At 56.8% G+C, this 15,466-nt stretch overlaps 1 protein-coding gene across 1 annotated transcript in view; it reads left to right on the top strand.

Annotated features, from left to right (window-relative positions):
• The window catches only part of KIF6 (kinesin family member 6), a 404,227-nt gene that overhangs the window by 378,201 nt on the left and 10,560 nt on the right, over positions 1-15,466 (top strand). The window contains exons 17-19 of the mRNA XM_036248669.1: positions 5,653-5,737; positions 7,333-7,468; positions 10,097-10,173. Coding sequence (XP_036104562.1) covers positions 5,653-5,737; positions 7,333-7,468; positions 10,097-10,173 — 298 coding nt within the window. The remainder of the gene's footprint in view (positions 1-5,652; positions 5,738-7,332; positions 7,469-10,096; positions 10,174-15,466) is intronic.

Below are 15,466 nucleotides of genomic sequence, written 5' to 3'. Positions count from 1 at the left end.
TGGGGGCTGTGAGGAGTATATGCGGTAAGACACTGAAGCCCCCGACCCACGGAGCAGCCACGTGGAGGATATCACTATTCAGGTTTCATCCACCGACAAGGGCCAAGTGCAGGCAGCTGCAGAGTGTGCCCTCCCTGCAGGTGGGCAGGGCAAAGGGCCATGCCAGCTCACATGCCCCGGCCTACACCTCCGCAGCTCCTGCGGGAAGCGCTCCCGTTGAGACAGGCTCAGAGCCCTGGACGGTGTTTCTTTACAAAGGGTGAGCATCAGAACTCACCAGTGAAATAATAGAAAAGAGGACAAATACACTGTTTTGTTCTTTCGCATGTATCAATAACTTTTTGTTGCTTAAACCTTCTCAATTAGGTTTTCTTTTCAGACCACTGTAATCTGATCATTGAACTGCTGTATCAAATCTTTTCTCTTTACATTTATCTTCAGATAGAGCTGGAGGGCCGATGGGGGTGGGGGGGAAGAGAGAGAGGGAGAAACATCACTGTGAGAGAGACACATCGAGTCACCCACACGACCCCAACCAGGGTGGGGACAAACTGCAACCGAGGTGCATGCCCTTAGCAGGAACTGAACCCCGGATTCTCTGGTCCGCAGGCCGACGCTCTACCCGCTGAGTGAAACCAGCCAGGGCTCAAATCTTGATTTTTAAGATTATAGAGTCTTTCACACTACAATTTATTTTAGATTTTTATTGACTGAATGAGAGCACATATTATTGTCTTCGTAGGAGATTTCTACTGACGGCACTCAATCAACCTTATTGATAATACCATTCCGTTTCTGTATATAATTATTGATTAATTTAAATTATGTGACACAGACCAGATGGAATGTGCCTGTCGGTTCTTCCTTGCTTGTCTTGGCTTTTGTTTATTTAGCTGCTATAGTGTTTACCAAATAAATGCTTCTGGCTATAAATAATTTGATGTTTAAAATTTTTAAAAAAAGAAAGAAAGAATTCTCCAGGGAACCTACCAGCAGATTCTAACTCAGTAGGTCGGGAGCAGGCCCGCCGGCCATGATTTGCAGGCTCCTTAAGTGATTCATGTGTGCACCCCCAGTCGAGACACTGAACCAAAGAAATGAGACTCTGCACTTTTCAGACACCAAATAACTGCGCGGGAGAGCTTTGGGTGTGGTGAGTGTTGTGTGTGCGTGTGAACAGAAGTCATAGCAAAATCATGCCAGGTAGGAGGGGGCACACGGGAGACTGGCCGGCCCGGCGGGGGCGCCTCTCTTCCTTGTGCTTCTCATTGCTGCGGACCTGACCCTTCAGAGCTGGGACCGGGCGACCTGTTCGACGTGCCAGTTACTCTCTGAAGCTCAGGCCTCCCCCGCGTGCGGCATCTGGAGCAAGGCCGCTGGCGCACAGCCCTTCCTTTTTTGCTTTTGTGTTGCCCTGGAGCTGGCTGTGAGTCACAGTGTGACCTCACAGGCCACTCAGGACTGTGACCTCCGCTGTCCCTGTCCCAGCCGAGTGCTGTGCTCGAAAGGAGGGCTCCCGGGGCCTCCTGTCAGGTGCCTGGGGGCTCTGTCCCTGGCCACAGTCCCAGTGGGCACAGAGACCTACAGAGCCAAATGCCCTTCAGTTCCTCCCCCTCCTCTGTTCTTGCTCAGTGCTTTTGTTCGCTTCCCTTGGAGTTCCCAGCCCCATTTCTTTTCAGAAAGCACGGATAAGCCAAGCCCCAGAAAGCATCAGGGCTGTCTCCTAGTGGGGTTACAACTGCATCTCGCTAAGCAAACATCACCTCTGGCCAGAGGCCCCTGTGGTTGTCATGACAACGCGGATGGCTTCTGTCCTGGGGGCATGCTGCGCCCTCACTCTGGCGGCCCAGGGTCCTGTGCTCCAGCTCTCCTTCCAGATCTTTTCAACGGCCCTCGGCACCCCGGCGCCGCCTCACATGAACGATTCTCCTGTTCGGAGCAGCTTTGTCTTGCTCAGCACAAAAAGCGCTTGGCTTCCCTTTCCAAGGAGCGGATCAAGCTGTCTCTCCTCGACACCCTCCAGCCTCGGTCTCGCTCAAAGCCCACGTCCTTACCCTGCCCCACAAGGTCCTGGGTGGCCTGGGCTGGTTTCCTCCCTGGCCTCAGCTCCCACGACTCTTCCCGTCCTGTGTGTGTCACGTGCACGCGTGTGGGGCCGGTGGGGGTGGGGAAATGGGAAGGGGAGTTTTAGCAATCTCTCCTGCCCCAAGATCATGCCAGGCAGGAAAGGGCACACTGGCCTTCTCACCCTCTCCAGGTGCACCACAGACACACCTCAGGCCCTTTGCACTTGCTCCTGACTCTCCCCTGCATCTGACACACCGTTTTCTCTCTTCGTTCAGGTGTCTACTCAAATGCCCCTCCTCAGTGGCCCCCTGACTTCCTGCCTAACCTGACTGCCCTCCAGCCTGTGTCTAGCGTTCTCTTCCTTCACGGAAGCTTCCAGCCCTGGCATTCTAGCAGGGACCCGGGTTCTCAGTGGTTTCAAACTATGATGTCTGCCATCCCCAGCCGACCGCCCCTGGCACCGGAGCCGGCCCATGTCGACACGCACAACCATTTGCTATGTGGGTCCGTGAAGGGCCAGTCCTGGATTCAAAGCCTGGCTCTGCTCTTGGGTGGCATTGAACAAGCCGCCTGGCCACCCCGAGCCTTGGTCTCCTTGTCTGGAAAGTGGAGAGGATGGTGTCTGCCAGCTAGAGTCAGGACAGTAAGTTAGGGGCACAGTGAGTGGGGCCGAGGGCAGGCCCCGCACACGGGCGCTCAGCGATCCCCGTTCTCACGCAGCTGCGATCAGAGCGCCCTCCTTGACCTACACTCCTGGCCACCCTCAGCTCCCAGGGCACCTTAACTCCAGTCTGCCAGGGAAACCCGAAAGACACCCCAGAAAAAGACAGCCAGCCACGGGGCGCGGTGAGAGCCCCTCCTGCACGGGGCCCTGCTCTGGGGCTGGGGCGGCCAGCCCGTCTCAGCCTCGGTCCCACCCTCCGCTCTCCCCGCGGCCCCTAGGGACGGCCCCGTGCTGCCCGGGCCACCACTGGGGGGTGGCTGCAGGACGCCCAGCCGGTCACCACAGAGCAGGGCCTGCACTGAATTTCTCAGGGTTCCCTGGGTGTGGGGTCCAAATGTATTCAAAGGAAGGAGATTGACAGCTTTTCTTCTGAAGAGGCTGGGAGATACATTTGCCCATTTCTGGACCTGTTAAGAAAGGAAATATTCTGCCCCTTTCTAGTCCTACCATGACCAGTTTGATGTTAAGATACTTTCTTCAGCCCTGGCCGGTTTGGCTCAGTGGTTAGAGCGTCGGCCTGCGGTCCTGAGAGACCCGGGTTCGGTTCCCGCTAAGGGCGCGTACCTTGGTTGCAGTTTGTCCCTGGCCCTGGTCAGTTGTGCGGGTGGCAGCCACTCGATGTGTTCCTTTCACATCGATGTTTCTCTCTCTCTCTCTGTTTCTCTCTCTCCCTCCCACTCTACCTGAACAAAAAATGGAAAAATGTCCTCGGGTGAGAATAAAAAAAAAAAAAAGAAGATACTTTCTCCAGTTTCCGTGTCTGACATTTCTCAGAGGACAAGGGCCAGTGAGCACAGAGAACCCTCAGTGTGCCTGCCCGTGAGGTGTGAACAAGGGGCTGATGGACCAGCCCTGCCTCGGAGGGGCTCCCAGACAGGCTGGCTCATTAGGGCCAATAGAATGCGCAGTGTGGGTGCATTTTAGCCTGGAGTCTGCAGCTGGGAAGTGGAAGGTAGCTCAGTCACTCTACAAGTGACAGGTGTCACTTCACACAAGGGAGAGAAAGTAACAGGTACCTGGAAGATAAAGGATCCTAATCCGCTTAGCATATTTATCAAAGAGTCAGATAATGACAGAGACGCCGCCAAAGGGGGACAGGAAAGCGGCAGAATAAGGACCTCTCTGCAGGCGAAACCCCCAGTACACGGGACGCGCTGCATTCGGGATCAAAAGGACAATCACAGTGAAATAGGATGTGTTTTGACAACCCCTCATAAAAACATGAAAGTGTTTCGACTGACCTCAAGTTTAATCATGGCCGGTGACAAAGCGACAGGACCATGACAATGGCTAAGCTGCTGGAGCGCATCTGGGGACACTGCCTGGAATAAACATTTAGCTCTTTGGAACCAGCTCTGCCGCCTGTTAGCTGCGTGACCTTGGGTTATTCACAGTCCTCTCCGAGCCGAGTCGGACTGAAATGAGACGGTGACACCTTCCCTGCTCGGTTGTTTGAGAATTAGCGATACGGTGTGCAGAGTGCTTGGCGGAACCCGGTACAGAAGGCACGCGATAAACGGCCATGTTAGTATCCACCCACCCACTGCGGAAATGAAGCGTGTGGCATTTAACAGCTAGGGGAGCCTGGCCCCTCTCGGACCCGGCGTGTTATGTCCAGATTTAAGCTCTGTATGTAAGATCACTTCGGAACTGCCCCTGATCCCCTGGAAGAGGGCAGAGTCCTCCTGAGAGCAAAGCTCCAGACACACGTGGCAATTTGCTGCTGTTCTTGCTGTTAAGATATTTAAAGAACCATCGGAGGAGGAGGAGGACATGCTATGCTGTCCCAAAGATCCAAAGTCGAGGTGAAAGCAGTCAGTGTGGCAGGTCTCAGCTCAGAGCAGGAGGAAACAGCCACCCACCATGAAATGTGCTATCGTGCAAAGTAGTGAGCTCCCCGCCACTGGAATAAGTATTTAGGCAGAAAGCGAATGGCCATCCCTCAGAAATATTACAGAAGGAAAGTCTGAATCCAAGGCCCTTACAAGCAAACAAACTCATATCTGGATCCAGGTTCCTGAAGTCAGCCATGAGGCCTGGGGCGAGTTAACGTGCTTGGCCCTCAGTGCCCTTATCTGCAAAGTGGGACAGTAACACCTTAGATGAGAAGGATAAAGTCTGATCGAGTCCGAAAGCACCTGGCCCATGGTAGACTCTGCCCTGCAGGGAGCAAAGCAAGGCCTTCTTGAGGCTAACAGAGCAGGGCGGACACAGACGCCTCGGAGGATAAGCGACCTCACCCGCCGGCTAGGAGAGGACAGGCTCCAGACACGCAAGCTCTGCGGCGGTCGGCATGCGTGGGGACACGGCCCGCCCGAGGCCTTGCCGTGCTCCTGTACCCTGTCTTCTGGGCAGGGCATCTGAGTGTGGATTCTGGGTTAAGCAGCTTGGGAAGCCCTGCTTCAGAGGGAGTCAAAACCAGGAGGCTGGCGAAGTTGGCCCCTCAGCTGGTGCAGAGAAAGACGCGAGCAGGTTTAGTGGTGTCTTCTTGGGTTGCCAAGGGCTCTGTGTCCGAGAGTGGGGGGTGCTAGTTTGCACCTTCCCCGAGGACCCTGGGGCAAATGAGTGGGCTCAGCAGTCAAAGGTTAGTGGCGGTGTAAGGACGAAGTGTCTTCCCGTGACAGCGTCGGGCAGTGGGAGGGACGGCGGCCGAGCGGAACCACGGAGCCTCCTGGGGGCAGAGGTTGCCATCCAGAGGCCTGGGGGCTGCGGTGGGTTCCCACCCCCAGGTCCCAGAAGGAACACACAGGGTCTCCTTTCATCTTGGGGAGCACGCTGACTGCCACCGGCCCTAAACATCCCCCTTTTCCTCTTGCCTCCCTTCCGCGTTGAAGTAAGCCTCGAGCATCTCCCTTCTCCAGGTATCTCAGAAAACACGGCCGTGCCCTCGGTGCCAGACCTGCTGGAAGAGACCCTGCGGTCACAGCTGGAGGAGGAAAAGAGAAGGTGCCCGTTCTTTTCCACTTGCCCACCCTGCCCCCCTCCTCAGAGGGCTCCCAGGGCCGGCAGAGTGCCCGTGCCCCCCGGGCCTGCAGCCTCTCCGGGAAGTGGGTCCTAAAACAGCTGGAGAAGGTGTTCCTTTGAGCAGGCAGATGTGATGCAGGAACCCTGGGCAGGTGAGGTTGGCGTGGGGTGCAGAAGGAAGTGTCAGGAAGGGAGGGGTGTTTGATGCTGGTGCCCTCCCCCACCCAGTCCCAGGCTGAGGCTGTGGAAGCAACCAGGGTTGTCTACTGCTGCCATCTAGGGGAGGCCAGAAGTATGACCGCGGAGGTCGTCCGCCTGCCGCCTGACCACTTCCCTCCCCCGGCTCTTTATCTGTGAGGCGTCCTGAGAACATCATGCCCTCATGCAGCCATTTAGGTCCCCGCGTGATTTCAGTTACAGCGTGAGCATCAACAGACATGTGGCCATCACTGATACACAGCACGGTCACCACCTCACTTAACACTCCAGCCAAGCTTCTTAGCTCCTTCATTCACGTACGCGTTCTACAAATGTTTGTTCTCTCCTCCACGCTGTGGAGAGATTTGGGGGAGACCAAACAAGTCACCTCCTTGCCCTCGAGGTCCTAATGGTGTCAGTGGAACACAGGCCACCCTTGGCTGGCCGGGCATGCACCCTGAGCAAACCCTGCCCCTCCCCACACACACGCATACACGCACACCCCTGCCAACCTGAGACTTGAGAACAAGGTCCCATGATGGGCAGCCGATGGGCAGCGGGGCCTGAGCATTGCGCTGTGCCCTCCCTGCCAGCACGCTCCTTCAGAAAGCGTGCGCTGCCCTGGACAGTTGCTCTCCACCCCTGGGTGCATCCCCTGCCGTCCCCTTCTCCCTCGCTTCATTCATTTTTCTCGGTTCCAATCCACTCTTCTATGTCTTTACTGCACCCCATCTTGTCCCCTTGGTCCACACGTCCAACCTCAGGGTCACATCAGAGTCAGGTTGTCTCTGCGGATGGGCTGCTCATCGGCTCCCTGTTGGGCGACTTCTGCTCACTGGAGCATGCCAGCACCCACGCACACTGACGCCTGCGGCGTCACTGCAGGTCCTCGGCAGGAAGGTGAGCAACGGAATGGGAGGCAGTGGAGACGGCAGTTCTAGAGCCAGGCGGCCCGGGTTCCCACGACGGCTCCTCTCTGTTAGCCTGGTGCCACAGAGCAGGTCCCCGGACCCTCCACGCCGGAGGTTCCGAATCTGTGAGGCGGAGAGGATGCAAGCAGTGTCTGCTTCCCGGGGCTGTGCAGAGGAGTAAATGCACGTCTGTATGTCCCGTGCTCACCGCCAAGCGGCCCCTAGCAGGTGCTCAGGAAGGGTAGCTGTCACTCTTGGAGGCGGCTGTTCAGCTCACACACACAGGCCCACCGGCCTACTGGACAGAAACTGGATGGAAACCCTGGCGCTATGCTCTGGCCTCGGTGGGCAAGTTTAGGGTCCCAGTCCCTGTTACCCACTCAGCACAGTCCGGCTCCTGAGGCCCAGGTCCTGCAGCCAGCAGTGCCCCGCCAGAGACTTTTCAAGCTCTTCCCTGACCCGCTGCAGGTATAAAACCATGTTCACGCGCCTGAAGGCCCTGAAGGTGGAGATCGAGCACTTGCAGCTGCTCATGGACAAAGCCAAGGTGAAGCTGCAGAAGGAGTTTGAAGCCTGGTGGGCAGAGGAGGCCAGCAGCCTGCAGGTAGGGGTGGTGGCCGTGCCCCCGGCTGCCCTGGAACCATCCCTCTCCCGGGACCTGGGGAACAGCCAGGCAGCTTGGGAGGGGCCAGGGGAAGGAGTGGGGGGTGCAACCCACAGACTCAGGTGCTCTCAGCCCCGGGCTCAGGGAGCAAGTGCTCGTTTTAGCAACAAGGAAGCAAATGGTCTGGGCTCGTGGGTTCCTTGCTCTGGTGCCTGCCCCATGGAAAGGTGGGGGATGGTGGGGTAGCCCCCAAAACCGATGGATTTGCCACCGTTGCCTTGTGTGATGTTCTCCTGTGATATCATACTGACAACACTGATTGTTTTTTCTTATTACAACCATATCTATTGTAAACATTTTAGAAAATACAGAAAAACACAAAGGACTAATAATCAGCATAAATAATCCCACCACTGAAGGGTAACCAATATCACCATGTTGGATTTTATCATTTTATCTTTTTTCTATGCAGATATATTTATATGTTTTTATATAAATAGAATCATATTGGTCTTCAGGTATCACAAATGTGTTGTTGTTTTTTTACTTAATTATATAGCATGGCTACTCTTCTATATTACTATTTCTCCACCAGCAATCTAATGGCTGTCACTATTCCTTTATAGGAACTTATTTTAACCTCTTTAACTAATCTATTGTTTAATGTTTAGGCTGTTTCTAGTATTTCACTAAAGCATATTTATAGATAAACCTTTGCATATTTTCTAATCAAATTCTTAAAAGTTCTCTATCATATAATGAAGGCTAAAATAATCTTTTTTTTTATCCTCACCTGGGGACATTTTTCCATTTTTTGTTCGGATAGAGTGGGAGGGAGAGAGAGGAAAACATCGATGTGAAAGGGACACATCGAGTGGCTGCCACCCGCACGACCAACCAGGGCCGGGGATAAACTGCACCGAGGTACATGCCCTTAGCGGGAACCGAGCCCGGGTCTCTCTGGACTGCAGGCCGACGCTCTAACCGCGGAGCCACACCGGCCAGGGCTGCTAAGATGATCTGTAAGGATGTCAGCGCAGACTTGTCCACGCCCGGTTGCGGGTGTCCCCGTGCGCTCCCAGCTGTGGTGCGGGGAAGTGTCGCTTGCATGGCTGGCTGAGCCCTGGAGACAGTGGGACAGGACAGGGGAGCTGAGGGCCAAGGGTGTTTGCCCCAGTCAGGCCACAGGAACCAACATGTCACCAAGCAGCCGTGTGAGCCAACAACACAGAATATGTAAATACAAGTAAATACACAACACAACAAAGGAGACCAATAGACGGAAATACAGTTCTCAAAATAGTTGTTTTGTTTTGTTGTTTAATTTATTGTTGACAGTATTACAGATGTCCCCCACCCCCTTTGTTGTCCTCTGCCCAGCCCCTGCCCCACCAAAATATTGATGGAACAAAGTTATGATATAGTAATATGTACAGCATTTTACAAATGCATTAACAAATAAGATCTAGGAGCAGGCCCAATATTTACCATAATTGCAAAGTAATGATGACCATAAGGCTTCCTGATTCTGCAACTCTAACGCGAAATGAAAATCTCTGATTTGAACTGGTGATGAAGTCACCGGCACTGCTAATGGTGGCTTGTGGCTGACATTGATCACTGGAGAAATGCTAAATTTCAGGTAGAAGTTAAGAAAAACAAAGACATCACTGGTTCCCACCATGCTCACAGGGCCGCTGGGTTCTGTCTGTTCCTGGTGCGGCCATCAGCCTGGGAGGCGCCAGCCACGCCGGCACCCAGGAGCTCAGGCCCTGAACGGCGATGAGGGACCCCCCATGTGACTCAGGAAGGGTCCAGGTGGGGCCGACAGGGTCAGACAGGTGATGACTTACAAAGAGGGCGGAGCCAGAGGAGCCAAAGGTGGCAGCTCTGTGGGCCCTCTGTCCCGCAGGGTGTCGCGGGAACAAAAGGGATCAGGTGACAGGGACAGGGATGACGGGGACCCTGTTGCTGAGGAGCCGGTTCTGTGCTGCGGGCAGTTTTAGAGACTGCGATGGTCCCCAGTGGGACAAGGCAGAAAGCCTTGCACCGCGTCAGAGTGGGGGAGGCGGTGAGGAACCGTCCCGGGACCGTGTCCTGCGGAGACAGGGGGGCTAGTGGGAGCCCGCCCTGCGGCAGCGCCGTGCGCCCCCCCCCCCCCCGCACTCTCGTGCCCTGGGGGAGGCACCGGGCATTCTGCCAGGACACAGATAAGCTGCCGCCTCCACCTTGCCAGGAGCCGGTGTCAGGGCGCCCTGTGGGGCTGCTCCCCACGCCCAGTGCTCGGGGAGCCCTCCTGCCCCGCAGCCCTCTCCGCCAGCAGAGGCAGAACCGGAAAGGGCCTCGGGAGAACCCTCAGATCGCCCTGGAAACATTCCTTCCTAACTGCCGAAACTTCCACACACTCAGCTCGGAACACTTAGCCCAGGAGAGCACAGAGAACAAATCACACGAAGGTAACATTTTGCTGCCATCGCTGTAGTCGTTACCGTGTCTGGGTTATTTTTCCCACGTACGTCTTACACACCAACTCTTATGGCTAGTTTATTCCCCATGAGAACTAAACCGAGGACATCTCCCCGGGTCATCGGGTTCTGGCTAACAGTGAAGTCCTTCTTGGGCCAACAGGTGAGCTCGCCAGCAGGGGATTCGCTCAGGCACACGCCGTCTCTCCCCCCGAGGCCCCAGCTTCTCTCTAACAAAAGGTAAGAAGAGAACTCTGCTGAGGGGGTCGGGGTGCCGGGGGGTTCCCATCTGTCCTCACCCCGCTCTGCGTCTCTCACCGGCTGCAGGTCTGGGGGACCCATCACTCAACTGTTCAGTTACGGGTAGATGCCCAGGCCAGTGGCTTCCCGGCTCGCTTGTGCACACCGCCCCGGCCCTGCACCCTGAGCAGCCGGTGGGCAGCCAGCGGGAGGGGAGAGGGGGTGTTGGTGGCAGGGCAGAGGGCCGTCGCCTGCCAGGATGCGGGGAGCTCTGGTAGAAGGCTGTCCTGGCAGAGTGAGGACAGAGGTGGGCAGCCCCGGTGAGGGTGGCCTTCGCATGACGACAGCCCAGAGCCAGACCCTGCAGAGATGAGACGCCCCACACCCCGGGGGCAGAGCCGGTGCATGCACCTCGCCATCCTCCAGCCCCCGACGGGCAGAGCGGCCAGGCACAGGCCAGCGCCACCAAGGAGCGACCCTTTGACTGGGTTTGAGTAGGAACTGAGCTCTCTCGTTGGAAGGGGGTTGGGGAGGAGGGGGTGTCAGATCGTCCCCTTGATGTGATGTGGTGGGAATGGCACCCTGGTCTTCTTCTCAAAACCCACAACCCCAGCTGAGTCACGAGGAGAACATCCGCGAGTCCCCGTGGAGGCTCCCGGCGAGTGCTCCCGGACACCTGGCCGGCCCTCCTCCAAGCTGCCACGGTCCCCAACCCAGGAACAGTCTGAGGAGCTGCACAGACATGAGGAGCCCAAGCAGGTGCAACGACCAGGAGACCCGATGTGCTCCCCTGTGTGGCACCCGGGGTCGGAAAAGGCACATCAGGACAAAAACAGAGAAAATCCGAACAAAAGAAGGACTTTGCTTAATAATAATGTACGAGCCTGGCTCATTAGTTGTGAGATTTTACAATAAGGAAGGAAGACTGGGTGTAGGTACAAAGGAACTGTTTGTACTGTCTTTACAAATTTCTGTCATCTGCCCTGGCCGGTATGGCTCAGCAGTAAGAGCGCCGCCCGAGGACCAGAGAGTCCTGGGTTCGATTCCGGCCAAGGGCACATACCTTGGTTATGGTTCGACCCCGGCCCTGTTTGGGGTTGTGTCTCTCTCACATCGATGTTTCTCTCTCTCTCTCTTCCTTCCTCTCTCCCTCCAGCTCTATCTGAAGATTAATGTAAAAATGTTCTCAGGTGAGGATTAAATAAATAAATAAAACAAATTTCTGTCATCTGAAACTACCCTTCAAACAAACCACACTCCTGGCTCCTCGGCGGCCCCAGCCGGCCCGGGGCCAGCACGTCCACGTGTGTCGCAGGCTCCGGAGCATCTCCTGTGCGCACCCCAAGCCCAGCCAACACCTGCCAGAGCGTGTTCTGTTCGGCCAGCCTGGAGGTGTGAAAGGCAGGGCAGAGCCATAAAAACAACTTGACGTCGGACTTTACTTAAATTAATGTTGCTCTGCAAAGCCACTGTGAAGAGAGTGAAGAACCAAGTCACAGACGGGGGTAGGGGTGAATATTTGCAAAACACATTGGATAGAGGACTTGCATCCAAAACATGCAAAGAACTCTTAACACTGAACAATTGTGTTTACACGGGCAGAAGATCGAACAGTCTCCTCACCAAAGAAGACGTGCAGATGGTAAGATGCTCAATCTCACGTGCCCGTTGCAAGTACAATAACAATGAGAAACCACACACCTATTCCGATGGCTGAAATCCCGAGCGAAAAACAGACGAGAACAGCGGGGCTGGCGAGGCCGCGGAGCCCGGGAGCGCGCATCCTCCGCCCGTGGGCCTGCGAAATGGTGTGGCCACGCCGGAGAGCAGGTGGCAATTTTCACAAAACCAGATACCTCCACCGTGCGTTTCAGTAATCACGCTCCTGGGTGTGTACCCGGGAGCTGGAAGTGACGTCCACACAACGGCACGCACGTGGGAGTTTGGAGCGGCTGGGTTCCAAGGCCCAGGCCGGAGGCAGCCGAGGCGCCCTTCAAAGGTGGGTGATACACAGCTGTGGTGCGCCCCGACGCGGGATGTCACCCAGCGATGAAAAGAACTGAGCTGTCGAGACAGGAAAAGCCACGGAGGACCTGTAAATGCATGTTACCCGTGGAAGGAGCCACGCAGTAGCTGATTCCAACGTGACGTCCTTGAAAAGGCAGAACTATGGAGCCGGTGACAAGGCCGGTGGGTGCCGGGGTGGGGGCGGTGGGGGATGAGAAGGGGACATTGGGGGCGTCAAGGCAGTGCAGCCACGCTGCGGGACACTGGAGTGGTGGTTACGTGGTAGTGTGCATTTGCCGAAGCCCATGGAACCTGCACCAGCAAGAGCGCGCCCCCACGTGCGTGCTCACTGAGTGACAGCGTAGTGATGGCTCATCACTATAACAGATACGCCGCACCACGCTTGATGGCAGTAATAGGGGAAACTCGGTGCAGGTGTGGGGGGTGCTGGGAACTCTCTCTACTGCGTGCTCAATTTCCTGTGACCCTGGAACTTCCCTAGCAAACAGGCCATTGGGGAGGACGAGGAGGTAGCGGGCCGCCCAGCTCCTCTGCTCCGCGGGGGCGCAGCAGCTTAGCACCAGGGGCCACACAGGCCGCTCTGTGCTTTCTCCTGGGGCCCTGCCGACTTCCGGGGCACTGGAGTCTGCAACCCCTGCAAACCGGCCCTCTTCCCCACACAGGCCCCTCCCGAAACCCCAGGACTCCGTGGGGCATGTGTGTAAAAGACTGTCCCAGGCCAGCTGAGACGCCAGGGCTTCGCTCGTGCTCGGGCTCCGCTCTGAGCCCTCTGGGTCCGCCCCGTGAGGAAAGCCTCCTCCCAGTGGGAGGCTCCAGTCCCTGATGTCCCGCCTCTTTCTGACCTCGCCTAGCTCCCGCTGGTAGAACACCTGCCCGACACAGGAAGTCCGTCCCTAACTCTTCTCTTGTTTCACAGACAATGAAGTGTGTGTGTGTGTGTGTGTGTGTGTGTGTGTGATGACGGGGTGTCAGGAAGGGCCCATTAAACTCACTGTAGGGCTGTAAGGCAGAAGCAGCCATGCCTGCCAAGGGACATTCAGGACCTTGCATTTCAGATCACCAGGGAGCTTTTCCCAACCTGCCCCCAGGCTCTGCCCAAGCCCCTGTGACTGTGACGGCTGCTGGCAGGACCGTCTTTGGGGAGACGGCTCGCAGGTGGGCCCTGGGACCCGGTCGTCTGTGGTGACAGCCGGAGCTCCGGTCCGATCACTAACCTTCAGCAGAGAGCACCAAGTGTCCTGAGCCGTGTTTGTTAAGATGCCTCGACTGGAGGTGGTCAGTGCCCCCAAACTCCCTCCCACACAGTAGCTCAACACCCAAAGTTACAGGTGGCAAGGCCGCAGCAGGCAGGTGAGAAGGAGGTTCCTGCTGGAGATTGGGAAGGGGGAGGCTGAGGGGCGCCCCCTCTCCTGACAGAGGAATTCCCTGCCACCTGCTTTATCACGCGACCCGGAGAGCCGGCAGGGCTCCACCAGGGGTGAGGCGGAGGGGCCTGTCCCGGCACCGTGCACCTCACACGTTCTCCGTGAACATCAGCAGCGGAGGGTTAGCTACTGACACCCTTCAGTTCCCCAAGGAGACAGCATCGACTCTCTTCTCCTGCGGTACTAACATCCCCTGCCGTCTACCAAGGGCCCTCTGGGCCAGGCAGGGGACAGACAGACTGACGTGCTAGCGTTGTCCACCCCTGACAGGTGACGACTTGCTCAGGGTCGCCTGGCTAATAAGTGGGGAGACAGGATTGGAATCCAGGCCGGCCACACCCCTCCGCCCACGGCTCTCGGCACCTTCCATCACCATGAATGCCTGCCCTGCAGGGCACCAGTTCACTCTGCTGTTTAGCAGGTGGCACTTCCCTGCTGATACTCTGGACTGCGGCACACAGATGTGCTTGCTTCAAGCTTCCAAGCGCCAGCTCCTCCTGCCTGGGGCCCCCGCTCTCTCCGTGCGTCACAGTCTGATGGTCCCCGGGGGGCAGGGATTGCAGAGAGGAAGTCTGCGCTCCTGCGAAGGCCAGCCTGGACCGGAAAACCAGCAGTCCCGTCACTGGCCCTGAAATGAGCCCCCTCATTGCACCAATGAGCACGCTGAGGCCCAGGGAGGAATGTGATGTCTTAAACTCCGGTTAATAATGAAGAGTGACGGTGTCCTCACAACTCCTGACTCCGTGTTGAGTGGCTTCTCCCTTCCTCCCCGCCCCCTGCTCCCCCTCCTGCCTCCGTCCTCCTCAGCGTTACCCCTTCGCTCCCTCCCTTCCCCATTCTCTCTCCCACCGGCTCACTCTCTCTATTCCCACCCCGCCTGCCCTTGCTCCCTTTTCTCTCTTGTCTTCCTCCCTTCTCCCCCCGGCTCTGGGCCAAGGCTGTCTCTCCACTGCTTGTCCACGCGGCCCTGCCCGCGGCTCTCTGACAGAGTGCCGCCAGGGACCGGGTCTGCGAACGAGCGCCGGACAGGGTGCCCTGGCCATCCTTCGGAGACCAGCCGTGGAGCATGCTCCTGCCCCAGCACCCTCCTCGGCTGGGAAGTGGGGCCCACGCTGGCCGTGGGTTGCTGGGCATTCCCGTTTAAACTGGTCCCTCGATGGGCTTGCTAAGAAATCCTTAACCCTGAAGTTCGGAACCTTGGATTCACAGGTGCCCATCAGACCACATGGGTCACCGCACAGGGTCCCCCCGTTTAGACGCTCACAGGTGTGTGAGATCCTCCCCAGAGCTCTTTCCAGCAGCGGGCCCTCGGGCACGCCAGCTCCCTCTCTGGGATTCCCTCTCCTCCCTAAGACGCGTCCAGGTCCCCCCGACACCGTTGTCCTACGAGCAGACGGGTGTCCCGCTGGCTGCTCGCCCCTGGGCCCCAGTGCGGCTGTGCCGAGGGACTGGCAGGCGGGGCTGCTCGTCACTTCCCAATGATGCCCAGGGATAGCACTAAATGCACTACACTCCGAATGGCGACCCAGGAGGTCTAATTATTATGAATATTGCTTATTAATCCTTATTAAGAAAGATAATTAATTCTGATGCCTGGTATGTTCTCTCTAGAACAAATGTCAACATGAGAAATGAATTCAGTGTCAAAGGCTGGTTGGTCAGGAGAGGGGACAAAAGTAATTTGTAACATGACAGTTCAGAAACCAAGCTGTGGCATCTGGTCACACCGGAGCAGTCAGGGACCCGAGGAGGCTCTTCCCTCGGGAGCTCCTGCGCGAGGTGGTCAGGGCACCAGAACGGCCGTCTGGGCCTGCAGGGCATTCTGCGGAGGTGTAATCAGG

The sequence above is a fragment of the Molossus molossus genome, unplaced genomic scaffold (genome assembly GCF_014108415.1).
Source record: "Molossus molossus isolate mMolMol1 unplaced genomic scaffold, mMolMol1.p scaffold_m16_p_8, whole genome shotgun sequence".
Taxonomy (NCBI): domain Eukaryota; kingdom Metazoa; phylum Chordata; class Mammalia; order Chiroptera; family Molossidae; genus Molossus; species Molossus molossus.
Note: the sequence above shows the minus strand (reverse complement) of the source record. Positions and strands in the feature narration are given on the sequence as shown.